Source organism: Aphis gossypii, unplaced genomic scaffold (genome assembly GCF_020184175.1).
Source record: "Aphis gossypii isolate Hap1 unplaced genomic scaffold, ASM2018417v2 Contig00244, whole genome shotgun sequence".
NCBI classification, from domain to species: domain Eukaryota; kingdom Metazoa; phylum Arthropoda; class Insecta; order Hemiptera; family Aphididae; genus Aphis; species Aphis gossypii.
The window spans coordinates 29173-56602 of record NW_026083036.1 but is presented as its reverse complement, the minus strand read 5'-3'; the positions used below and the strand labels follow the sequence as shown (position 1 = coordinate 56602).

Genomic DNA, 27430 nt, shown 5'->3' with positions numbered 1-27430 from the left:
TCGTATTTTCAATCATTAATGTAACTATTGTTATGGTTTTATATTATATATTTTTTTTAAAAAATGCTTTATTCAATTTATCCGTATCACATAATCAAATATACACTTGGTATACTTGAAATCCATTTTCGGATCATGCGCATACGTAGTATGGTGTTTCTTTTTACACATCACATCATGGGTCTCTACTAAATTAAAAAGTCTTCCTGATTTGTTATATGTTCTGATATCTATATCAAAAATTATTTCTCTATTGTTTAGTTTTTCAAATTGAATATAAAAGTTTTTATTAAAATATTTATCATAGCACGTTATGTTTAATATTGGATAATGGTCTAAATCTAATCTTTTCAAAATGTTTTTATCTGAGTGTCCGTTCCATACTACTATCACGTTCTCCTTATTGCCTCTGCGTATATAACTGTCGATATACTCCTTCGTTAAATTATTTCTTATTGAACTCAAACTTTGCTTTAATGTCTAGACAAGCATCTCTTAGATCAGTTTTTACCCTAAAAACCAGGGTTGGCACGAAAAACCCCGGGCTGCTTTTCTGGGTAAAACCCACTCAATATTTTGAAAAACCCTCGAAAAAACCCGGCCTGATTTTCTGAGATTAACTGAAAACTTTTTTGTGTATAACTAAATTTACATTATATCATGTATTTTTCCAATAAAATTTTGGTCAGATAAATTTGTAATTAATATTTTTTTAATTGTAAAAAAAATATAAAATTTAAAAAAAATCACACAGTCAATAGAAAATTTAACAAATTTATTATTAGGTAACTTTCCTGTATAACTTAAATACAAATCTTTTATAAAATAAAAAAAAAAAAACAAAATATAACTTATAACAATAAACCAACATAGGTAGGTAAGTTAGTTTATACTTATGTATTATTGTCTTATGAGTAATGACTGTATACCTTATACATATAAAAACAAAATATTATTTATATTGTTTTTACTTAATTAATTGAAATACTGAACAGTCGTAATAAAATTTATCCAATTAATGATTAACAAATAAACAATTAACAAATATATTATAATTATTATTGGTAATATTTAGTTAAAAAAGTTTTCTTCAAGTTTTTTCAGTTCTGCTTGAGATTTTTTTTAATTTAAAAAACGATGAATTTTTACTAATTTTGCTGCCTTTTCATGACCCAACCGATGTCTTAGTTTGTTCCAAATTACGCCAAAAGTGGAAAAAATACGCTCTAATGAAGTTGAGCTGGGTGGAACACTTAGTAGGTCAGAAAAAAATAAACAAAACTCTAATGGCAATTTTCCTCCCTTTGAACTTTGAAGTCCGAAATTTCATAATATTCCACCATTGTCCTGGCTTTGATTTGTACATTTTAAGAACAGATTCGGTGAACATTGCTACTGGAAATATGGTTGGGTCCTTTATTTTAAACGCCATGAATCCAGCTAGAAATTCTGGTTTATTAGTTAAAAGCCACGATTCAGCCATATTTTCATGGTATTCAGTCAATCTCTGTCCTATAAACATAATTGTTGTCTTTTCAATAATTAATAATAAGTATTAGGCATATGCCATACTATGTACTTAACTAGGTATTTAAGCATTTAAATTTAAAATAAAATGTATCTGTAGTTTCTGAATACAATAATACATTTTATATTAAACTGTTGTCGTTTAATAATTAATATTGACAAGTAATTAAAACAAAAATAAGTTTAACCCATAACAAATGGTTCAATAGCACTTGTCATTCTATTCCTGATAGAAATTTGATATACCTCCATGTCTGGTAATTCAATTAAATTATACCACCCATCTACTGCTGTAGAAAGTGTAGCACAGTCTCCTTGCATCTATTAATATTAAACGTCTATAAACCAGTGGCGTATACATAACTTTTGTATGGGGGGGGATCAGTTACAACAAATTATCATGGAAGGACAATTTTTAAATCTACACATTAAAATAATAAATAATAATACATGTTATATTAATATATTTAATACAGTTTATTACAAAATTCTACAATTTTCCTATCAATTATAATATAAAATAAAGTTTCCTTTTTTTTTTTAGTTAATTTAGCCATTACTTCTTCAGCGCTGATAGGTATATTCCTGGGCACTGCCATTAAAGCTAGTCTATTTAGTCATTCCTAAAGCAAACAAATGCGTTATGAAATAACTCATACAAAATAAGTATGTAGGCAACTAATAACAATAAAGTTAATTTATTCATATTGTTTACATATGGATATAATATTAACTCTTTCATGGTGTTCCTTAAGTAGGTCTTTAGTCTTTTCAAACATGAAAACATCCTTTCAGGTGTAGCAGTGTACACGTGTACAAAATATTTAAAATAATTTTGTCAAATTATGATAAATAAGTTCATTACAGTATTTTAATGCATCCAATCCAGTCTTTGGTTCTTTGGTTGTACATTTAATCGTTTGAGTTTAACATTCCACGTTTTTAACTCTGCTCTGACTGTATCAATATCAATGTCAGGGAAATAAAATTTCAATAGCTCATTTAATTCAACTGGTGGATCATCTAACTCATATGAAAATAAACACTGAAAACCTTAAACATAAAATAGTATATTTATTTAATATAGTAATAAACAAACAATGATATTATGTTCTAACCATTAAAAATATTTCTATGTTCTAAAAACCTGTCTTCCAATTGGCTTATGAAAGCATCAATAAATGGAATACATATAGTTATTCGAAAATATGTTTCTGGGTCAAGTTCTTGTTTATCATATGTTAAAGGATTTAGCTCGATTTTACTGTTTCTTATTCAGACGATTAATTGAAATCGTTACATCCAAAAAATCAGCCATTTTCTGATATAATTTTAATGTATGTTAATATAAGTGAGAGTAAAAATAAAATTGAATTAATTTAATAATTATTAGTTACATTTGCTTTTACAAACATCTTATGAAATTCAACATCTATGTTATTTCTCAGAGATTTAAGAGCATTGACATTATCACCAGCAGTTCCAACAGCTTCTCTTAAATCAATTTCTATCTGTTGAAGTTGTTTACATAAAGGTTGTCCATATGAGAATAAAACCTAAAATAAAAATAAATACTTTAATAAATTTAAATGAAAAAAAAATAATAATAATAACATAAATGTATTTAATATCATTATGGCAATTTATATGTATAACTAATTCTAAACACATATCAGTATTTACTTTTATGATTTGTAAAGATATTAAAAATAAGGAATCCATTGACTTCAACAATAACTTAGCATCCACAGAAGATGAATCAGACCACTCAGTTATATTTTCTAACGAGATGACTACATATGGAAATAGTTCTACAAAATCATTTATTGCATCGTATCGTTGGACCCACCGTGTGGCACATAAACGTTTTAAAGTTTTGATTTTTGGTTCCAAATCACTTTCATCAATTGTTGTTAAAATTACATTTTGACGTTTAGGAAAATTGAAAAAACAATATATTTTTTGAATTGTCCCTTAGCAGTTTCTAATTGGTTGGATATTGCAAGCAGAAGATACAGCTAAATTTAAAGTGTGTGCCACACAGTGGACATATAAAGCTTTGGGGTATTGTGTTCTAATTATTATGGTTTGAACTCCTTTAATGTGCCCAGACATATTAGATGCTCCATCATATCACTGTCCACAAATATTATCACAATTGATTCCTCACGAGTTGAGACCTTCAACAATTAGATAAAATTATGTTTAGAAGAAATAAGAATAAATACTTGTTGTAATATTGTATTATAAATTACCATTTAATATTGATGAAACTAAATCTTTTCCCGTTAAACTAGTAATTTCAGTAAATTTTAAAAAACTCTCATGAATATTTATATCTTTTCCAGTACCAACTAAGTATCTGACACAAATAGTAAGTTGCTCCTTAACAGAAACATCTGTTGGTTAAGAGTCAGTTAGACTTAGTCAGTGTTGTCACTTGCTCTCCGGTAGTTAAGTACTTGTGCTTACACTAACGAAAGCCTTTTCATTATTCTTTTAACAAGTTAATAAACGTATCAATTATCTTATTATTCTATTGTTAACTTATATACCTCATCTCTCCAACCTACGATGGAAAGTGCATTCGTCGTAAAAGAAGCGTGCAGTAACCATCACTGGTTACTACATAACATTTTTTGTCAGGTGTGGGGTCATACTTCATCAAACGAAAATTTTTGAGTCAAATCAAAAATAAGTACTTTGAGACCCACCGACGAAACCACGTTCACTACAGGAAGGAGAACAGAAAGAATTCAATCAAGCGGTCTAGTCCAGGGAGAACAGAAATCAAATTCCAGAAGGACGGAAGTCAACTTTTCAAACGATCCACGGTTAAAGATGCAAGCTCTGTAAGTCATTTGAATAATATATTGTTATAGTATATTGTATGTCTGACAGAGATACCACAAATTGGCAAGTAGTATCATATAACCCGGAAACATTTAAAATAAAAATGGTTAACCCAGAAAAATTAAATTTACAAGGGGCAACAGCATTGGTTCCTGCTTTTTCGGGAGGAACAGAGTCCGATTTAGTTTCTTTCGTGGCTAAATGCGAGTTCATTTTTAATAATATTTCCGATGCTATTAAACCTAATATATTAGAAGCGATACTAGCACAATTAACGGGTAAAGCATTATCGGCCGTGAGATATAAAAAAATTACTACCTGGGATGAATTAAAAAAATTATTTAAAACCATTTTTGGGTCGGCACATTCAGTGTCTTACTTACAAGTACAATTAAGTCAAATGTGTCAGAACGCAAAGGAATCAGTTAAAGATTTTTCTATTAGAATTGAAAAAACAGCCCATGAATTAATGAACGCGTTAACGGTAGGTAGGGACGCACCGGAATCAGAAATAACAGCGCAAACAGTGCGAGCTCACGCACTAAGCGTATTTATAGCGGGTATCCCACAAACTATCGGTTTATTATTAAAAGCGCGTAACATACAAGGTTTCGAAGAAGCCGTTTTAATTGCAATGGAAGAGGAAACAACAACAGAATTTTATAATAGCATAAACGGGTATAACAAAACACCGAATTATAAAAATAATAAATTTGATAAAAAAAACACTACAGATAAAAGCGCGATTAAATGCCATCGTTGTGAGAAATTTGGTCATTATGCTAATGAATGTAGAACAAGCGAGCATAAACTAGCTACTTTCAAGAATCCGAATAATGGAAAAAGTCCAAAGACCGAATTTAAACGCGAATATTCTAGTAAATTCTGTAAATATTGTAGAAAAGCGAATCACGATATAAGTGAGTGCCGTAAATTAAAACGTAACGAACAAGATAAAACCGCAGAAAGAAATGGTCAGGAAAATCACGATAGGTCTATCAGTGAAATACAATCGGGAAGGAACGTTCGTATTATAACACCAATAACACAGGAACATATTACGTGTTTTTCGGATAAATTTGTTAAAAACGAAATTAAATTTTTAATTGATAGTGGTTCGGAAATGAACATAATAAAAATTTCAAGTTTAAAAGGGCACATAATCGTGAATGAAAAAGATAAAAAAAAGATTAAGGGCATTAATACAAGTCCAGTAGAAACAGTAGGATCTGTGGTAATTCCAATTTACATTAACAAACAACTTTTTACAGTTAAATTCGATATTGTATACGATGATTTTCCAATACCTGAAGCAGGTATAATAGGCATAACATTTTTGAAATTAAACAAAGTCGTCTTAGATTGGGATAAGGAAATATTAATAATACCAGAAAAAAAAGAAATCGATAATAACGCGTTAATTATTCCACCGCAAAGTAACTGCGTTTTACAAATTAGAGCGGACGAACCAGTGCCGGATCTAAGTCTCAGGAGGCCTGGGTGCGACTATCTATTTGAGGCCCCTTAAAAAATTTTTTTTTGACATAGCACTTAACTATTTATTAAATACATATTGAAATATTAAATAACCTAAAATCATGAAATATTAGTACCTACCTTAATTGTTAGGTAAATTATGAAATATACATTACACTCATTATTTCCATACCCAGTAGCGTACTTAGACCTGAACTTTGGGGGGGGTTATCCCCCCCCCGTTAGTACGTCACTGTCCATACCTATACGGCTATACTTTTTAGATATGAAGTATTAATGTATGCTAGTATAACATAAATCGAGTCAATCGAAATCATTAATAATTAATATAATAATGAGTAATGACTGTATTCTCAACATTTTGCTAAAATTGAAGGAAACAAATATAAAAAGTTTAAAATACATCAAAAATAAAAATCAACAATATTATAAATAGTTTTTAATACTTAAATACATTTATTTCAAAAATTTTTTTTTCTTGATTTGATATAGTAAAAGTTATTAATTATTTGTGATATATTTATTTCATTTGTTCTTTCTCTTTCTATGTTTAATACTGCAATATTACTTAGTCTATTTTGACTCATTGAGTTTCTCAAATATTTTTTATTATTTTTAATTTAGAAAAAGAACGTTCTGCTTCTGCAACAGTAATGGGTATGGTTATAATATTACACATGCGCTTAAAACATCTGGAAATACAATGGATAAATCATTTTCAACAATATAAATGGCCAAGCTCTTAATAGTTTTAAGTTGATGTTTTTGTAAACTAGTTCTTAAACTTAATAATTGTTGGGTTAAATCTGTGCTGATATCATTACTATACTTTAATATGAAGTCATATGATGCATTGATAACTTCTTTTTCAGTTTTTGATAAAAATGAAGTAGGATTTAAAAATGAAAAAGTTTCAACTACATCATGTGTTCCTTTAAATCGAGCTATAAGTTGTGATAAAACAGAGTCCATAACAGGGAAAAAGATTTGAACTTTAAAATTATCTTCATTAGTGTTAAGTCTACGATCACCATCTATTTCATCAAAATATTTTACAGCTTGTTTTTACGTTCGTTGGGATATGTGACTGGTATATTCCATTTTTTACATAATTTTTTTGCAATAATTAAAATATGCTGGTAGTTGTCTCTGATATCTTGAGTTGATGTCACAGCAAGCTGTATCATGTTTGAAGCTGCTCCCAAATCCATATTTATATTTTGTAGCCGTTTTGATACAATACGCAAAGAACGTAGAATTGGTTCCCACATACATAGAATCAAAATAAATTCAAATGTTTCCAACTTTTTTTTTAATCCACCGGCTAATGTTTTTTCTGATGTTTTATTACTAGTAAGAATAATGTGAGTCAACGATTTAAGTACATCTATATAACGTTCTTTCAAGGAAAATATTGCATCATGTCGAGCTTCCTACCTAGTAGGGCACACTTTTTTTAGAACCTTTGTACGGATTTTAATAGAAATATCATGTCCAAATGCTAAAAGTGCCCATCTTGGCGCACTATTAGCAAAAAAATTAAAAAATTGCTTGAACTGTGTCAAAAAAATTCAATACTTTACTATGACATTTAACTGCATCAGATATTACTAAATTAAGATTGTGACTACAACAATGAATATATGATGCTGATGGAACAAGTTCTTTTATTCTAGTTTGAACGCCAGAATAGACTCCGCTCATCACAGATGCCCCATCATAACCTTGTCCACGGCATTTGTTAATATCCAAGTCAAGTTTTAATAGAATTTCACATATCATCTGTGTATAATCAGCAGCTCCGTGGTGTTTTAACTAAAAAAAAACCTACAAATGACTCCTTAACTTCTAGTTTCTTCTCTTCAAAATTTATACCGAATAATAACACTCAGCTGATCCAGTTTAGTTATATCTAAAGTAGAATCTATTATAATGGAAAAACATTGGCATAACTTTATTTCCTCGAAGAGCAGTATTTCCACTAGTTAAATGTAAAATTATCATTATAATTCTTTCCAGTACACTTCTCCAGAATGCAGCCTCTTCTAATACTTGATTTTCTAGTTGACTATCTAAAACTTTATTTTTTGCCCACAGAGATCGAATTTTTACAGATTCAATATGTTGAATTGAACTTTCATGTTTAAATATTTTTTGAGAAAGATGTTGCCAGTTATCTATTCCAGTAATCCATTCAGACTTATAATTTATATATTGTCTGTCAGCAAAAAGGCAACATGATTCACAATAAACATAATTTAGGATAGGCGAATAGCAAAGCCATGTACGAGGAATACGATTACCAGATTTTGATGATAAATTATAATATTCTACTGAAAATTTTCTTTTGTCTTCATTGCGTGGAAATTCAATTTTTGGTTTACATGGTCCATATTCTATAATAGATCTTTTGATTACACTTGTTAATGTTATTCCAAGAAAATGTGCTTGATCAGTTGGATAATCATAAAGTAAGTTCAGACCTGAATAAATTAAATTAAACCATTAAATTTAAAATAATACTGATGGTACATATCACTAATGGTTATTTTATTATTGTATTTAATACTTAAATGAGAACTATAATATAATGAACACTTTTGTTTGAAAAAAAGTAAGAACTAATACATAATAAAATGTAAATACTTCTTGATTCTTCTTGTGACTTAGTTTTAGTATGTTTGTTTATTATTTATTACTTAATAAAAATAATATAATAATATCACAATCATTAATTGTATGATTTATAAAGCAAGATCACACTTATTTTATTAAATTATATTTAAACTACATTTAATAAAAATATAAACAATAAATTACCTTGGATTTCCATTGATTCATTTTTATTATTTTGGTTTACTTGTTCATTTAACTCATTAACAATTTCTATATTTCCATGATTACTTTGAACTTTTTGCTCTACACCATCTAAATAAAATATATTATTTTATATAGGTACTTCAAAAATTAATCAAAAAAATAGTACATTACTTTGGGCATTTTTTGATTGGCAAACACTTTCTTCATTAGTAATAACTACAATTTCAGGGTTATCTTGTGCTTTCAGTTCTACTTCTAAAAATAAGAAAATTACAATGATAATAATTACATAAAAATTCAATTAATTTACAACTATAAGCTGATTGAGCTATAATAACTATCTACTATTTATGATCTTTATATTACAATTTAAAACAAAAACTAGCTCATTATACAAATTGAAAAATTTGTAATTGTATAAAATTGAAAATTGTATAATTACCTGAATTGATGAATACAAAATTATTCATTAATCCTTAATATTTTTTTAATTCATTGTTTTGTATATTTTTTCTACGTCTCTTGGATGCTCCACTTTCAAACAGCCTGTTGGACAAAAAAAGTCAACAAAAGATAGTGTACATAGGTAATTTACGTTTTTAGTCAGTAAATGAAAAAAAGTAATATAATAGCGTACGTAAAAAATAAGTAACAATATAAAGTATAAAATAATTTGATCGAAATCCAATAACACTGCATCAAGAATCAAGACCACGGTTATCTATACAGGTTGGATAACGGTCTGTTATTGAGCGTCGATGGGTGGTGGACTCACGAACTACAGCGCTAGTTGCATCTGGCCCTATTACTTCTCAAACGACCGTGGTTTAGGACATAAAACGAATTATTTTTCTTATAATTTTATTATGATTAATGATTTTACAATCGAGACATTTAAAATATGGTATCTAGTTAACAACTATCAACTAATGATTGATTTTACATAAATTACAAATTAAGATATAACATGAAACACTGTTTGGATTTGAATTGAATTCTTAAACAATAATATAATATTTTAGTACTTATTAAAATTACACCATATTTTTTTATTTTTATTATAGTATAATTATTTGTATATATTTATCTGCACAATCAAAATATTTTTTTTATTTGGTTCAGATAAGATGTGATTCATGTACCCTGTAAATGAATACACAATATTTTAGAATTTGAATAAAAGCATTATTTAGCATATTTTTAAATTCTTTAATGCAGAAATAACAAAGCAATAGATAAGTAAGAAGGATAGAAAATATTGTGTTTTATTATTGATTTAAAATTTGAATAAAAACAACAAAGCATATTTTTTAATTCTTTAATGCAGCAATAACAATATGACAATAGATAAATAATAAGGATAAACTTTGAATTTAAGAATTATATAGTTTTGATAACTTTTTCTTTTCTCTCGAAACTTTTGCATTTTCAAATTCTCCTGGTATGCAAACTGCCTCAATCTCATCTGAATATAATTAATTATAATTTCAGTAGTAACATCAATGATATGTTCAGCACAAGTAAATTTGAAATTAAAGTTTGCCCCAGTAATATCATCAACAACTTTATCGAATACATCATATTCATGACAAAATAATGAAAACGAATGTTCTACAGTACTTAAAAAATCATATAAATAAGTATTAGGATAAATAAGTTTTCCATTGGTTTTCAGAGAAACAAGCTCAGCAGCAGGATGATTAGCATTGCAAGTCTTAAAAAAGCTAATACATTTTGAGCATTTTTTCCATTTTAAAATTTTTTTTGTAACATACCCACAAACATAATAAATAATGGAGTCTCTTATACTGCATTCTTCATTGTTACTACAATTCGGAAGAATGTCACACGGTTCAAAAACACCTTCTTCAATCAATTCATTAAGTTTAGTTTTCAACTTAGTGATTTTTTCTGTTCTACAGCTGTCCTTATTATGAAATATTTCATGTAAATCTGCCAAAGAAATTTGTGGAGTATCAGTAGAAGTAACAGAGCAATTACCATACTTTGGCGGTTTTACAACCGAATAAACCGAAAGTATTTTATACAAATGTAAAAACGTGGGTGTGGTAGGGTGATCATTGGGTCCACAACTTTGTCTTATTATAACAAAAAATTTCTGAAAGAAAAGAAACACACATAAGCATAACATAAAGTGAATGCATACCAATTTGTTCCAATTCAATGTCTATAGGTACATTTTAAATTATTTATAAACTTGAAGTAATATGAGTATATGACAATATAGTGTAAAAACAAAAATATTAAATACCTGCACTAAGATTTCAATAAATGTTTGGAATTTAAATTTAAAATGTAATACCAGTTCAAGAAATGTATTTAGAAATAAATACTATTTTTCAATTACTATAATAATTTATAATCAGGAATATAATACATTAAGTATATATATTATTTGTCACTTAGGTACTTCAAGAGGGTCCTGGAACATTTTTCCAGTTAGTACATATGTAAAACTGCATGTCTCTAACAAATATTTTGATAAATCAATAGTTGAATTTAGTGTAACCCTTAATCCTTCAGCTGTTTGATTCGTAAGGAACTCTTCTTGATTAATATGACCAGCAAACATTTCATTTTCCCAGCAGTCAATATAGTATAATGCGTCCTTAAATATTTACAAAAATGTATTTTTAAAATTATAGGAAGTACATTTAAATTGCATTACAAAAGAATTAACATTACTTTAAATTCGTCAAGGTCATCTAGTTTTAAACCTTGCCAGGGTAAGTTATGATTTAAATTGTCAAAAAGATTATTCCAGAACTCAGTGAAATTGGCTGTTTCATCAGAACCTTTGAGCATAACACTACCTTAACTCTTGTAGTATCTCATTGCTTTAGCCATGCTCATACTTAGTACCTAGAATGTTTAGAAACATCATAATTTCAAATTTTAATTCATAAGATTAAATTAAATTAAGGATTGTTAGTAGGTACCTGTGTAGTGTGTACAAAGTCTCACTCTCATTTTTGCCATAGAGGTAAGATCAAGGTGTTGGGGTGTTATTCTAGGAGCTATTCTAAGATTTGCTGGATGTTTAGTATCTTCTTTATACACCTCTTTGTAATAACCCCAAGCAACACTATCAGATTCTGAATGAAGCTTAAGAATAAGAAATATATTATAAAATAAAAATACAATTAATAAGAACAATTAAATATTAGTAATTAGGTACTCCAAACAAAATATGTCTTACTCGTAAAGTTTTATTATTATAAAGACGATTTCGAACACACTTGAAAAGGTGTACAAAATCCGAAAATGCATAAACTCTCTTGTTATGAGTAGAAGGATGTTCAAAATAATTTTTCATGCCATCTTGGGAACCAACTATGCCTAATTCAGACCACATTTTTCTATTGGTTGTTGCTCCATCACAAACAATTCCGTCCACCGAAATACCAATATTTTTCAAAAGTGATATAGCTTTTAAAACCAATTGTGTTATAGTTACTCCTATAAAAGTTAAGTTTTACAATTAATTATAAAACATCAAGGTAAAAAATTAATTGTGTTTACCTTTAACTTCACTTTTGGAGGCAAAACAACCGATTGTTTGGTAAAAATTAGACCCCAAAGATTGAAACATAGAGACTAAAGCATTGTCTGCGAGTTCTTTATGACCAACTCCAGAAATATCATTACCAAAATCTTCTAAGCCAGAATAGGTTAAAGTTGATGAGTTTACATGTAAACTTTTTCTTAGATGAACTGCATCAAATAAAAGTACACCATGTTTTGCTGTGTCGTATACGCCGATTACTCGGACGTATACCAAAATAAAGTTAAACACAAAATAACGCAAAGTACTTTATTTGAAGTTTCAACACGACGTCCGGTGGTGATCGAGTCACACGATCACCACCACTGACCCCCTTTGTTGTCTTAGCCATCTCTCTTATATATTACACTTACAATCGAATTACTATCGATTGTTTTACATTTTTCTATTACTACGTTAAATTTACAGTTTATAGACACTATGACACTATGATTATTATATAATTGTTATTTTAACCCGATTAATAAATTATTAAACAAATTTATTACATTTCTTATTATTATATCTTGCTTACTATGCTAACTGTAATATAAAGTTTACTGACACTGAATTGCACAATTGTTATTTTAACCTATTTGTGTGAATAATTAAGTATTGCTTAACTTATTGAATTTTGCTGTTTTACTTATTATCTATAGTTTTTCTTAACTTATTTCTTACGTACTAACATCTCTTATAAAATATTCATACATATAATACAACAGCTGTATCAGTCATTCGTTCAAATTTTTTGGAAAGTATTTTTAAGAAATCTTCATCAAATCCACAAGTAGTTTTTATTAACGACAGGTGGCGTCTAACAGTTTTAGGGTGAGGTAGAGGTAGTAAAGCACTACTGCGTAGATACTTATAAGCACTTGGGGATCTGATGTTAAATAATAAGCAGAGCATCAACCAGTGTTCACTATATCGACAACTTTTAACATTTTTAACTTTACTTGCTGCAAAACATTCCAATATTAATATCTTTTGTGACTCGTTCATATTTTCACATTGGTCTAATTTTTCTTTAATAGATTAATTGCCTTTTTTGGACATTTCATTCTGCACTTTATTTAGTTCCAATTTTAAATCAACTATACATTGTTTGGCTCGGTTAAATTTTTTTTGTAAATTGTTTTTCACCCTACGCAATTCATTCACAACTAACTTTTTTGTTGGTGATAATTGAGCTAATTGCCTACTATCCGACACCATTCTTTGCTTTTGCATATTTAGTACATTTCTTAATCTTCTACACCTATGACAAGATGCAGAACCAGTTTTTATGACTTGAGGCATTGGTTATGTTTTAATCTACCAGTTGTAGATTTAGTACACACATTTGAAGACACTTTGGGAAATTCTTCAATTCTAGGTCCACCATGACAAATATTTATTGTTTCAAACTCTTTAATGTTGTCAACAAGTAAATTAATATTTTCTCCAGGAATTATACCCAAAACTGTACAGCTAACTTCTTGGCCAAAAATTCCAAATGTAATTTTCCCAGATTTATTAACCATTACTGATTTTTCTATCACAGGAAAATAATCTCCACAACAGAAATATACAAAACAATATTTGTTCTGAATACTGTTATTGCAAACAGGTGATGCAAGAGGCCAATGTATAATTGATGACAGATTTGAACAGCTATTTCATGAAACAGGTTAAAATGTATTTTTAAGCTTGGAGATACATTTTCACTTGGTATTTCTGTATTTATTGCATCTTGTTTAAGGTTTTCTGGATCACTAAATTTAATTTTCTTGGGTATAGCACACCTAACAGTACCTAGGTTCTTTTCTTTTGGTTGAGCTCTTTGACAAGTATTTAGGACCTGGAAAGATTGATGGGACAGCTTCTTTATTTAATTTAATTTTTGTGTAAGAGACCTGTTGACAAAAACACATTTTTAAGAAAGCTAAATTTACTTTTCACATTAAGTTATTAATTTATTTTCCAAAAATTAGTTTCATAATTTATGATAAATTTTAAAATTTTAACTACCCCAAATTAAATATGTGCATTACCTATACTATTGGCAAAAAGGCATCAAAATAAATTAAAGAATAGGTACAAAATATGAAATTTAGTTGATGGTACCTTCATTTAAAATACAAAAATAAGCTATTTAGTATTTTTACACTTTATTTCAAATGTACTCATCTTTGTATGTAGGTAGGTACCAACTACACTTTCATGACTTAGCTACTTATATAGGAACGTATATAACCAAAATAATATATATCTAACTTATACCATTCCATGTATATTTAATTGAGATATTTCAATCTACCTATTGTGCACATAAATATACACAGTACCTAATGCGTACAATTAAATTATGTTCATAAATTAATTAATAATAACTTACCTGTATGTCACCAGATTTCCAATATCTTATAACGTCATCTTCACGGAAATGTTTGAAACAAACAAAGTGTTTTTCTGTTAAAATAAAATCCTTTCTAGGAATAGCTTTTGCCCAAACTTCGCGTCGTTTATCATCTTTAGGTACACAGAACTGTGGAACTTTTTCAGGATTGCTTTTATAGCCTGATGTACAGCCCACAACACAACACTTCACCATAATACAAATAAGTAACAATAGGTACTAATCAAAATTACAAAATTAAAATTGTACGTTTGTAAAGAGAATAGGTACAGTGGATTTTTACTTTTTTATTCAACTTTATATATTCTGATAAAAACAGTTACCTAAGTGAAAATATGATAAGTGATAGTATATATGTAAAGAACTATAGGCTACAATTTAAGTCATGAACACTGTTCGTAAAATCAATTATGTTTGAGCAATTAACAAAAAAGTACAAAACGACGTATGTTCTGTTACGAAAAATAGGGCCAGATACAACTAGCGCTGTACTTCACGTGGCCACCGCTCTTGGTCTATCTGTTGTTCAGTATAGTATAGCGCGAGTTACATCCTGTATAGATAACCGTGATCAAGACGTACCCGTAATTCGTAAGTTATATCATTCACTATATAAATAAATTTATAAAATATAACAACGGTTATCTATAGTTCGTCCAGCTAGACATAGCAGTGATGCATTATCGTCCAGACGAAAAAGTAAAGTGATATGATTATACAAAATTAGTATTCGACGTATAGTGTATATTATAAGTAATGTGTTTAAAAATAGATCTGTACAACGGACAATAACAATAATAAATAGAATTATCTGAAATTCCAACAACCCTAAATAAATGGTTATCAGTAACTTCTTAAAATAAATTATTCATTTCATTATAATATATTATTAAATATTGATAGTTAATTTAAAAAATATAGGACTTCGATCTGAGGCCCTTAATAAAACCTCAGTCTTGAGGCCCCGGTGCATTGCGCCCCCTGCACCCCCGCTAAATCCGGCACTGGGATGAACAAATTAAACACGAATTTATTACGATAAAAAAAAAAAGATTAACGAAGACGTAATTATAGCTAATAGTATCAGTCCGGTAAAAGGCGATAAAATTATAAGTAATATAGTAAATATATCGGAGAAACCATTTATTATCGATCAATTAACCACGAGTAATCTAAAGTGGGAACCTTTTAATGATTGTGTTTTTATTGCTAGCGAAGAAAAATACGCGGATAGTAAAATTAGAAAAATTAAGGAAACTATTAAAACGGAACACCTTAACAACGAGGAACGTGATAGTATAATAGACCTTTGTAGCCGTTTTTCTGATTTATTTTCCTTTGAAGGTGATCAATTAGGTGCTACTGATATAGTTACGCATAAAATTAACACTCCTAGGTGCGTTAAACCGATAAATATACGTCCATATAGGTTACCACATGCATATCAAGATGAAATAGAGAGACAAATAAAAGAAATGAAGGAAGCTAACATTATACGTGACTCGGTATCATCGTTTAATTTTCCTTTGGTAGTAGTTAAAAAGAAAAAAGATGCAGAAGGGAAACAAAAAATGCGAGTATGCGTAGATTTCCGGAAACTTAACGAGGTCACTGAAAACGAAGCGTATGGGTTACCAAATATTCTAGAAATATTGGAATCATTAGGTTCATCAAAATACTTTTCGACTTTAGACCTTGCGAGCGGTTATCATCAAATAATGGTAGATGAGGGGGACACGCATAAAACAGTTTTTTCTACAAAATCAGGTCATTACGAATTTTTGAGATTACCATTTGGACTTAGTTCAACGCCTGCAACGTTTACACGGGCCATGAAAGCAAATTTAATGGGTTTAGAGGAGTTATGTACGGCATATCTAGATGACATCGTCGTCCATGGGTCAAGTTTACGCGACCACCAAAATAAACTAGAACAAGTATTCACACGTCTGAGATCGCATAAACTTAAGTTACAGCCAGTGAAATGTGCATTCTTACGTAAAGAGGTGGTATATTTGGGGCATTTGATTAGCGAAAACGGGGTAACACCAGATCCGAATAAATTAAGTTGTATTAAAGATTATCCGAAACGCAGACACGACTATATATTATATGTAATTAGTACAATAACAATTATCTGTATTGTTCTAACTATAATAAGATGCACAGAAAAACAACCATGGTGCACAATAAACGGTACCAGGAGATCCAGATGAAATATCGCAACAGATTAAGAAGTAGAATTATGGCATTTTCAAACTCCAGTACAAGTCGAAGAACCATACCCGACAGAACCAAACGAAGACGTTCCAGCAACTAATCGAACACAGGACCAGATCAAGGACGACATTATTCCATTACCATCCGCACCTCAGATCAAGACGAGGTATTCCCTGTACCCCACCCCGATGTGATACGGAGTATCATCTTATAGGGGAGGAATGTAGTAAACCGACGTTTTTAGTATAAAAACGTAGTGCTAAAGTCCAGTGGTCTATAACTATATCACGCCACCGAGTCGGACCACTAATGCCGTTTCCTGATTGGATTAGACACATCACGCCACTTCATAGACGTAGATCATCCGATTCTCCATCACGGCATGTTCCATATAAATATGAGTCCTCATCATAGATTTAATCAGAGTTAGTTAAGAGTCAGTTAGACCAAGTTAGTGTTGTCACTTGCTCTCCGGTAGCTAAGTATTTGTGCTTACGCTAACGAAAGCCTTTTCATTATTGTTTTATAAGTTAATAAACGTATCAATTGTCTTATTAATTTATTGTTAACTTATATATACCTCAACTCTCCAACCTACGACGGAACGTGTATTCGTCGTAAAAGAAGCGTGCAGTAACTATCACTGGTTACTACAATTGTTATTAAGTCATTTTTAGCTTTCAATGAACAAATTATAAATAACCAGTATTAATACTAAATTGATAACATTTTAGTATTTTAATACTTATTTCAAAGCAACGAGCATTATATTCTATTTATATTGTTATTTTCTTAAAACTTTTTATAACGTAGGAAAATCTATTATTATCCGCATGGACATGCGGGCATCGCGCATCGTTATTATAGCATAATAACTTATTATCGGCTGCGGTGGCAACAGCTGGTCGTTCATATTTTATTCTTATAAATAAAATAAATGTAACAAAATATTAATGTTTGCCGATTGGTCATTACTCATTAGTCATTAGTTTACCAAATTTTGGTTGTATGACGAAATAAAAACTTCCAAAAAAATCTATCCATTTCATTTATGTTTTCTTGCAACGCCCTTATACTAAGAACACATTTTATAAAAGGCTTATGGCCCATGGGGGGGTCAGACCCCCACATCCCCTCCCTTGTATACGCCCCTGCTATAAGCTATTAAAATTTTAAGTTTAATGTATAATTAAAATATTAGATGGTGAACATTTTATTATTTAGCACCCTTTTTTATATCAATAAATTAAAGCTTAGTATTTAATTACATTTTTTCTATTTAAAAATAATTAAATCTTTTATCAAGATAGTGAAAAAAAACTTTATAAAATTACTTGGTATAAAAGTTCAAAATACCTATGAAACAATAAAACATTTAATCAATATTTGATTTTGAAAATTGAATCATAAAAATTAAAAAAAGTTTAAAAAAAAAATAGTGAAATGTAGGTAACAAGTAACCTTATGTAATACTTAAGCAACAAGTTTTAATTGCTTTTGTAAATTCAACGAATCTCTATACAGTCCATTGTTGTTCAAAATTTGGCAAATAGACTTGTCAAATTCACAAATGTGTGTATTCATAATTTCCTGATACTTATAAAAATTGTTGAGAAAAGTACTGACACATGCTTCTTGAGAATTCTATCTAGTCAAATTTGATATTTGTGGCATCAAACCGTCCTTCTCTTTTACCAATTCTAATAGACAATAGTAAAAGTTGTTATGTAAAACTCCTTAAATCTGAATAGATAACAAGTTTATTGATTTATAAAACAAAATAAAGTAAAATAATCTTATGACATACATGTGGTTGATGGTGATTCCTAAAATACTTTTGAACTTTCTCTATAGGCGCCAATGCTGTTCTTGGTGTAATGTAATTTTCTAATAAATTTAAATAATGGGCATTACATCCGTATACTAATATATTAGGATATTCATCATGGATTCTATTCCTCATAGCTATCATTTTATATTCATTGCTTGTGCATACTGCAAACACCTGTTAGTTTTATTATAAGACAAAACAATTAAATTAAGTGTAATTAGTTTGTAGGTAATCGTTTATAATTTATATACTTGTTTATTTTATTAGTCATGAATTATTATGCTTTTACTATCATTATCATAAAATGCATTTTTTATTTAACAAGTGTTGAGTACCTATAATATCATTTATATACACATATTTATATATTTTACATATATATAAATAAAAGCTAAAGTGGAAATCTTTGTTACGAGTAAGCTTCGAAACGCCTGGACCGATTTCGATCATTCTTTTTTTGTTTGAGTTGTAATTGCCAGGAGAAAGTTTTTATGAAAGAAAAAATTAAGAAAGTTGCACGGAAAATTAAAAAAAAAAAAAATGAAAAATAAAAAATACCGATGACTACTATTACTATTATTATTACTATTTTATTTTTGGTAACCATGGTAACAACTTTTTTGTTATTATTATTTATTTTCCCCGTTTCTGTAACATTTTTCACTGATGATTCGCTCCTTTTGGTCGCAAATTATGTAATACAATTTTAGTAAAATCCACCAGAAAAGTTCGAAATCTTGATGTAAAAAAACAACAACAGTCACTGCAGTCCAGCATGAAAATAAAATATATTAAGGTCGCTATTGATTATGATTGAATATAATAGTTATAGACCTGTTGTTTTATTTTGTTAAAACCATAACAACAAAAATAAGAATTAGCGAAATAAGTCAATATGTAAATATGTCCACAGTAAATTTCAAATTCACAGCAATATACTATCATAACAAGTCATACCAAGTTTTATTATTTTACCAACAGGCAACAATATAAAAACCACGATATGGCACATTATTGTATTTTACCCACCGTAGTAAAAAAAAAAAAATGATATAACTTTGAAACTTAAGTGTTAGAAATTATAAACTTACTTACACATCTCGCGGAGTCCGCAATCCATCACGTGTGGATGCCTACATGATAATATACTGATCGCATAATCATAAGAGAGTCTCACGGCAATGGCAAGCAGTTTGACTATAATATTATGACTTGAGTGACTCACTGATTAATAAACGTAGAGCCTGAACAATGATAGATCGATGCTTGCAATTTACACGGTACAGGGCCGAATTTGACGGGGGGCATTAAGGGCATATTAAATATTTATTAAATTTTAAGGGCCCCTGAGACTCGAATAAGAAATATAAAAAAATTGCAATACTATGTTTAAAAAAAAAATATAGTTTTGAAAATAAAAATTAATTAGGTATAAAGTATAAATTAAATTGTAATACAGTATACTACAGTTGTTATTATTGCATTATCACGGTGACGTAAAGTTGCAGGTTGTATAATTACATGTATATGTTTATACGAGTACCTATATATAAAAATCATATTGTAATCTGTCACAAATCACAATGTAAAATGTTGGAAAATTCAAGACGTCTATAATCGTTATAGGCTTATCGCTGTTTATAGCGTTTATGTCTTTATTGTGAATTATTTATTATTTTGTACATTCCACTTTTTGTCTAAATCTCGTTATTTCATTATGATCAGCCAAGAATACTCATGGGCCTGTACTGTTCAATTGTTTTAATAAGTAAGTAATATTTATAATAAATTTAAAATTAAATAATTTTAATAATCTATACGAAGTAGAAAATATTAAAATTAATTTATTATAATAATTAGAGAATGGATATTAATGTATATACATATTTTACTCATTATCTGTTTTGGTGTAATTAAATACTTTTTTCATTAATACATAGGTACTACAGCATATTTCGAAATTTGTTTGTTTATTCGTATCTAAATATCTTTGAAATCAACAAATTACAAATATTATTAATTATTACTTTTAATAATTGTAAAATAAATATTATTATATTAGTTATAAATGTATTTAATATTTTACTATAGGTTGGTAAATAAATAATAAACATGAAAAGAATTTATAAAAGTGGCGCTTCCAAACGGAAGCTAAAAAATGAAAAAGAAGAGAATAATAAAAATATTATCAAAAAAACAAAAATGATATCTAGTTTTTTTGAAACAAGGCCATTACCAAATGATACCGCAGCTATATCAAATACTACTAATGAAAAAGAAAATAAAACAAACGAACCATCGGTAATAGATACTCAAATTTGTCTAAATGCAACTTCCACAGCTGACGAAGAATACTTGGATACGAGTACTTTAGATAACTTTGAAATTATTCAAAATACACCAATTGAAATGACAACAGATATTGGATTATGGCCAGAAAATGTATCAAAATAATATGTTGATTATTGGATTAAGAGAGGCATAATAGATTTACAAAATTGTGATGAAGAATTATTAAAAGAAAAATCATTTATACAAAAAAATAGTACAGAAAAATGGACTCGTAAGTGTCACACTGGAATGTTTAAGAGAAAACACAAGAACGGTGATTTTATTAATCGAATATGGTTATGTTTTTCCCCTTCCAACGGTCGTCTTTATTGTTCTATATGTAAATTGATGTCTTCAACTTCATCTCGTACACAATTCACAACTGAAGGATTTTCCAATTGGAAAAACTCCAGTGATCGTCTAATTGAGCATGAGACTTCAAAAAATCATCTAAATTCATTTATTGCATTTGGACATCGATCAGAAATGTTGGGACGTATTGATACAGAACTTCAAAAACAAGTGGAGCAAGAAAAATCATATTGGAAAACAATTTTGACCAGGCTAATAAGCGTTATTAAATTTTTATGTAAACGTGGACTGGCTTTAAAAGGAGATGATGAACTAGTAGGATCTAAAAGTAATGGAAACTACTTTGGTTTACTTGAACTTTTAGCAGAATATGACGATTACTTGAAAAAGCACATTCATGAAAAAGGGAATTGTGGGAGTGGTCACACTAATTATTTGTCATCAAATATTTGTGAACAGTTAATACAATGTATGGGTCATCAAGTTCTAAATGCGATAGTGACACGCATGAAAATATCAAAATATTATTCTATTTCTCTAGATTCTACACCAGATGAAGGTCATGTCGATCAACTAACTGTAGTATTTCGGTTCATGGAAGGCTCTAAACCCGTTGAAAGATTTTTAAAATTTTTACCCAATCAAGGACATAAGGCACAAGATATGTTTAATAGTATAATGAAAGTTTTGGAAAATAATGGTATAGAAATAAATAATTGGCGAGGTCAATCATATGACAACGCGTCAGCCATGAGTGGTAAATATAATGGTCTCCAAAGCAAAATAATTGCTGTAAACAAGTTAGCAACATGGGTTCCATGTGCAGCCCATTCCCTAAATTTAGTTGGGAAAGTTGCTGCTGAATGTTGTTCATCTGCTATATCTTTTTTTAATTTTTTAGAAGCTATATATACTTTTTTACTGCATCGACACATCGTTATGATGAATAAAAAAAAATTTACAATCCACTGACAAAACTGTCAGAGTACAAATACCAAAAAGAATTTCTACCACTCGCTGGTCATGTCGATCTGACGCAACTAAACCATTATTTCATGGATATTCTCAAATAAAATCTACTCTTGACAGTATATCTAATAATTTAAATGAGTTATCAAAAACACGTGATGAAGCAAACGGACTATACAACAAGATGTGTAAGTTAGAAACAGGTATATATTGTGCATTTTGGAACGAAATTCTGGATCGTTTCAACGCTACTAATAAAATTCTTCAAGCTCCCACATTAGACCTTAATAATGCTGTTGCATCTGTCAAGTCATTAAAGTGCTTTATTGATGCTCAACGCGATGGTTTTTCAATTTTTGAGAAAAAAGGCAAAATCATCTCAAAATCAAATGAATATAATGATAATAAAAAACAATCTCGTAAACTTAATATTCGATTGAATCCTTTAGATTATGGCAAAGGTCCTGATTCACAACTAAATCATTCAGAAAAATTTAAAGTAGAATGTTTTTTACCTGTTATAGATCAAATGCCATCAGCAATAAGTCAAAGACTTAAAGCATAATATGAAGTAATATGTGATCGTTTTGGATTTTTTGGACAATTAAATAATCTTAGCAACCAAGAATTACAAGAAGCAGCTAAAAACCTTGTAGCTGTATACGATGTAGTGAGCCGGTCTTGGCGAAGATGGCTCAGCACGATTTAACGACGAAGTCCACTTTGTCGTATGTCTTCTTCAGAGAGTGTAGGAAGTTTGAAGTTAATAAACAACTCGTTTGAATTAAAAGTTATTTATTCACTGAAACAATGTATATAATAAAAGCTAGCCCGATGTGTTGTTAAGTATAGAACAACGCCATCGGTCTATGCGTGAGTGAGGCTTAACTATGTCTAATTCTTAATACTACCACAACCTCTTTTATATTAAACTATTTGGGCGTAGTCCCCAAAATATACGTACGTGTCATGGTAAACAGGAAATTCGACTATAAGTTTCTATTTCATGTTTACTATGACCAATTATTTAAATACATAATTTTAATCTTAAAAATCTATATAAACGATTACTAAAACCATGTTCGTAATCCAATTATCTAATTATCTATTATTAAATATAATATATTAATATTCAGTATTCTAAATCTAAACAACTAATATCAGCTCAGGGTAACAGGAATGATGTAATTAAATAGTAATGTAATATGCCGGATTACTACAACGATGACGACTTAGACGAATCGTTGTGTGTTGAAATAATTCATTTTTCTGAATTTATAAAACTTTATTCCAAGCCACAGCAGACATGAGTAATGAGCATTTTATGTACAAAACTTTAATTGAAAAAGACGTAATATCAGCTTTTCCAAATGTTGAAATCGCATTACGCATGTATTTAGTAATTATGGTCACCAATTGTAGTAGTGAACGCACATTTTCAAGATTGAAAATTATAAAAAATAGATTACGAACTACAATGAATGAAGATCGTTTGAACTTTTTATCAGTTATGAGCATTGAAAGTGATGTGTTAGATAATCTGTCATTTGATGATTTTATAGATGACTTTGCAGAAAAGAAATCAAGAAAAGTATGCAATTTATAATATACTATTTTCTAAGTAAACATAATAGGTTAATGACTGTAATAATAATATTAACTTTTAATTGACTATTTTCTTTATTAAAAATATAAATACAAATTTTTGGTACAGTTTATTAATATCCCACACAACACAAATAATATCATTTAGGTTTCTGAAACATCATGTTATGTTACAATATTACATATTGATATTGATTACATATATAATATTTCTGAAATATTTCAGAAATTATTTGTTGATATGTTACAAATTGTTATATTTAAATATATTTCTGATACAGTGATTATAAATTACAATGTTATGAAACAAAGTTACATATTTGTTATAATTTATATAGGAAACCATGATGATGATTATATCCAACCACGCGCCACTCGCCGACTAGTGACTACAATAATAATAATACTATTATTACTTTATCACAATGCGCGAGCCGCGGACGCGCGGTATATATAAATGTACGTGGACTACTTTATCTCAATAACGCGCGTTATATTTATGTTTATAAACATAGATTATTATTTGCAGCCGTTAACCTTAAATTATTCATATTATTTTTTAACTGTTTTGAGTTTTAATCGTGTTTTAACGTTTAAAATATTTAATATAGTATACTAGTGTTCATATTATATTATAATTATATTGTGTCAATTGTGTCATCTCAGATATAGCAGGTATACGAGTTAAACGCACCTACCGATTCTACTCTTCTCATACCTATACGTGATTCGTGAGTACCTATACTTTTAATTATTTTATAATAAAGAAGGTTGTAATATAAGTGGTCTATGGTGTGTGGATGCCGCACTAAAAGTTTTTTTATATTATTACATAACATATATAATATACATATTATACACTATTAATTAATTTGATACCTACGTCCTACATCAATTGTATAAATTATTATTAATTCTGTTAGTATAACATCAACTTCTGAATTATAATGAATAACATAAATAAACGAAGAAAACCATTGTTGTCATGTTCAAGGCGTCAGATCCGTCGTATTATTGCTAGTAATGATCACCATTCAAGTTTACTAACATATGATAATTCTAGTAGTAGTAGTAGTTCTGACGGCAATGGTGACACTTATAAGTCATTACAAAGTGTAATTACTTCACAAGCAGTATCAAACAATTTTCATATTTCGACAAATGAAATTTTATCTAATAATGATGATTTAGCAGATTCATCTACTTCTGATTCATCATCTGATCTACTTTTCTCTGATCCACTTTCATCTGATCCGCTTGTTTGTTCTGATAAAGATTCCAATTTGTCACCAAGTTATAATAACTCAGACCCTATACAATATTTAGAAGAATTTGAATCTAGTCTTAGAGTTTGGGCTATAAATAATAATATTACTCATTCAGCATTGTCTCAGTTATTAGTTATATTAAACAAACATACTAATCATAATAATTTACCATTAGATGCTCGAACATTATTAAAAACTTCTCGATTACCCTTGTATAATTTAATTGAGATTGGAAATAGTTCCTTTTGGTATTATGGTCTTGAAAAGTGTATTTTGAATATGGTTGAAGAACAGTACAATGTGGATACCTTAGAATTATTAATTAATATTGATGGATTGCCAATTGCTAAATCATCTAATAGTAGCATTTGGCCTATTCTATGTTCAGATACTAAGTTCAAAAAAGTTTTTATGATTGGTGCATACTATGGACATGAGAAACCTATTGACTCTAATATGTACTTGGAACAATTTGTGAATGAAATTGTTCCTTTAATTCAAAACGGATTTAAACTTCCAAACAATAAATTAATTAATATTAAAATGTATGGTTTAATTTGTGATGCCCCAGCTAAATCGTTTGTTTTATGTACCAAAGGTCACACAGGATATTATAGTTGTTCTAAATGTATAATTAAAGGTAGTTATATAAACAATAGAATTTGTTTTCCATTATGTACAACTGAAAATGAAGTTAATGGTGATTCAGATGAAATTATAGGTTTTAGTGATTTGAGAACTGATTTAAAATTCAAAAACAATGATTATGCCGACACTTATCAACACAGTATATCCATACTAAATAATATTCCACAATTTGGATTGATTTCAAATGTACCTCTGGATTACATGCACTTAGTTTGCCTTGGAGTTATGAAAAAAATGATAAGTCTCTGGGTATCTGGACCTCTTCCTATTCGGATGCTTGCAAGAGACATAAAAATTATTTCTGACAAACTGACTGATTATCAGAAGACAACACCAAATGATTTTTCTAGAAAACCTCGGTCATTATATGATTACAAGCATTTTAAAGCTACAGAATTCAGAAATTTTTTACTTTATACTGGACCAATAGTTTTAAAAAATTACTTGCAAAACAATTTATACACCAATTTTATTGTGTTACACGTATCAATAACAATTCTCATAAATCCTATTTACTGTACAAATGATATATTTATTGCTTATGCAAAAAAACTTTTGATTAAATTTGTTTTGGGATTTCAAAAACTATATGGAAAAGAAAATGTTTCACATAACGTACATAATTTATTACACTTAGCAGATGATGTACAAAAATATGGAGCATTAGATGAATTTAGTGCTTTCAGATTTGAAAACCATATGAGTAGTATAAAAAAAATGTTGAGGAAGAGTGAAAGACCTCTTCAACAATTAGCTAAGAGATACTCTGAACGAGAAAACATTGTCAAATTAAACAATACCAAACCAATTGGACAATTAGGTTTGAAAAAATTGCATACATCTGGCCCATTAACAAATAGTATATCAATTAATAAGACATCAGTTATTCAGTATAAACAGTATACTTCATCTAAATTATCCATTATATGTGATGGTACCAAAAATTGTTTTTGCCTTTTAAATGACAATGTAGTTGTTTTTGTTCAAAATATTGTTAAGTTTATTTCTTCTGATAAGATATATATTTGTGGATATGATCTTAAACTGTCAAATCCTTCCAGTTTTTATACTATACCATGCAGTTCTATTGATTTAAATATTAAAATAGTCTCAGGTATTGGAAAAAATCAAACTTTACATATATGGCCAATAGACACAATTAAAGCAAAAATATGGTTGATACCTTTAAAAGAAAAATACATTGCAGTTCCAATTATTCATTCATACACACAATAAACTAATTTATTAATTTTATTTTACATTGTAATATTTTTTTATGTATATTTTTTTTATTATATTGTATATTATTTATTTTATTGTAATTACATAATACAACCTCCTATTATTATAAAAGTTAGTATTCTATAAAGAAATACTTGCTAGCTTTTTTCTTTTTTAGTCTACAAGATAATATTAAAGTCAAAAGAAATGAAAACTATGTCTATACCAATGTTTAAAATTGTTGAATTCGAAGATGGTATACAGTTAGTCCCTATTAACTGGCTCACTGAAAATCAAACCCATTGTTATTGGCCTCCAGCTTCACTCAATCAAATTAAAGTTAATAAGCTAATTGCTAATAG

At 28.8% G+C, this 27430-nt stretch overlaps 1 protein-coding gene, 1 long non-coding RNA gene and 1 pseudogene across 2 annotated transcripts; 1 reads left to right on the top strand and 2 right to left on the bottom strand.

The window, feature by feature from the left end:
- Positions 1-2266: 2266 nt before the first annotated feature.
- LOC114123680 (uncharacterized) lies at positions 2267-3699 on the bottom strand. Its single transcript, XR_007606547.1, has 4 exons — positions 3211-3699; positions 2925-3083; positions 2646-2848; positions 2267-2580 (listed from the first exon to the last, which is right to left on the bottom strand). It is a non-coding gene; the product is annotated as an uncharacterized LOC114123680 (long non-coding RNA).
- Positions 3700-6540: 2841 nt separating this feature from the next.
- Positions 6541-7148, bottom strand: LOC126553420 (uncharacterized; annotated as a pseudogene).
- A 14245-nt stretch (positions 7149-21393) lies between these two features.
- Positions 21394-22891, top strand: LOC126553419 (uncharacterized). The gene is made up of 2 exons (XM_050208586.1): positions 21394-22022; positions 22342-22891. The coding sequence occupies exons 1-2, from the start codon at positions 21394-21396 to the stop codon at positions 22889-22891; spliced, it is 1179 nt and encodes a 392-aa protein (XP_050064543.1).
- The last annotated feature ends 4539 nt before the right edge of the window (positions 22892-27430 follow it).

Bases quoted from the DNA above. Each gene is read 5' to 3' on its own strand.
- LOC126553419 (XM_050208586.1), top strand. From the start codon at position 21,394: ATGTCTTCAACTTCATCTCGTACACAATTCACAACTGAAGGATTTTCC. The intron at 22,023-22,341 runs GTTTAATAGTAT...CAAAACTGTCAG, and splicing joins GGACATAAGGCACAAGATAT to AGTACAAATACCAAAAAGAA.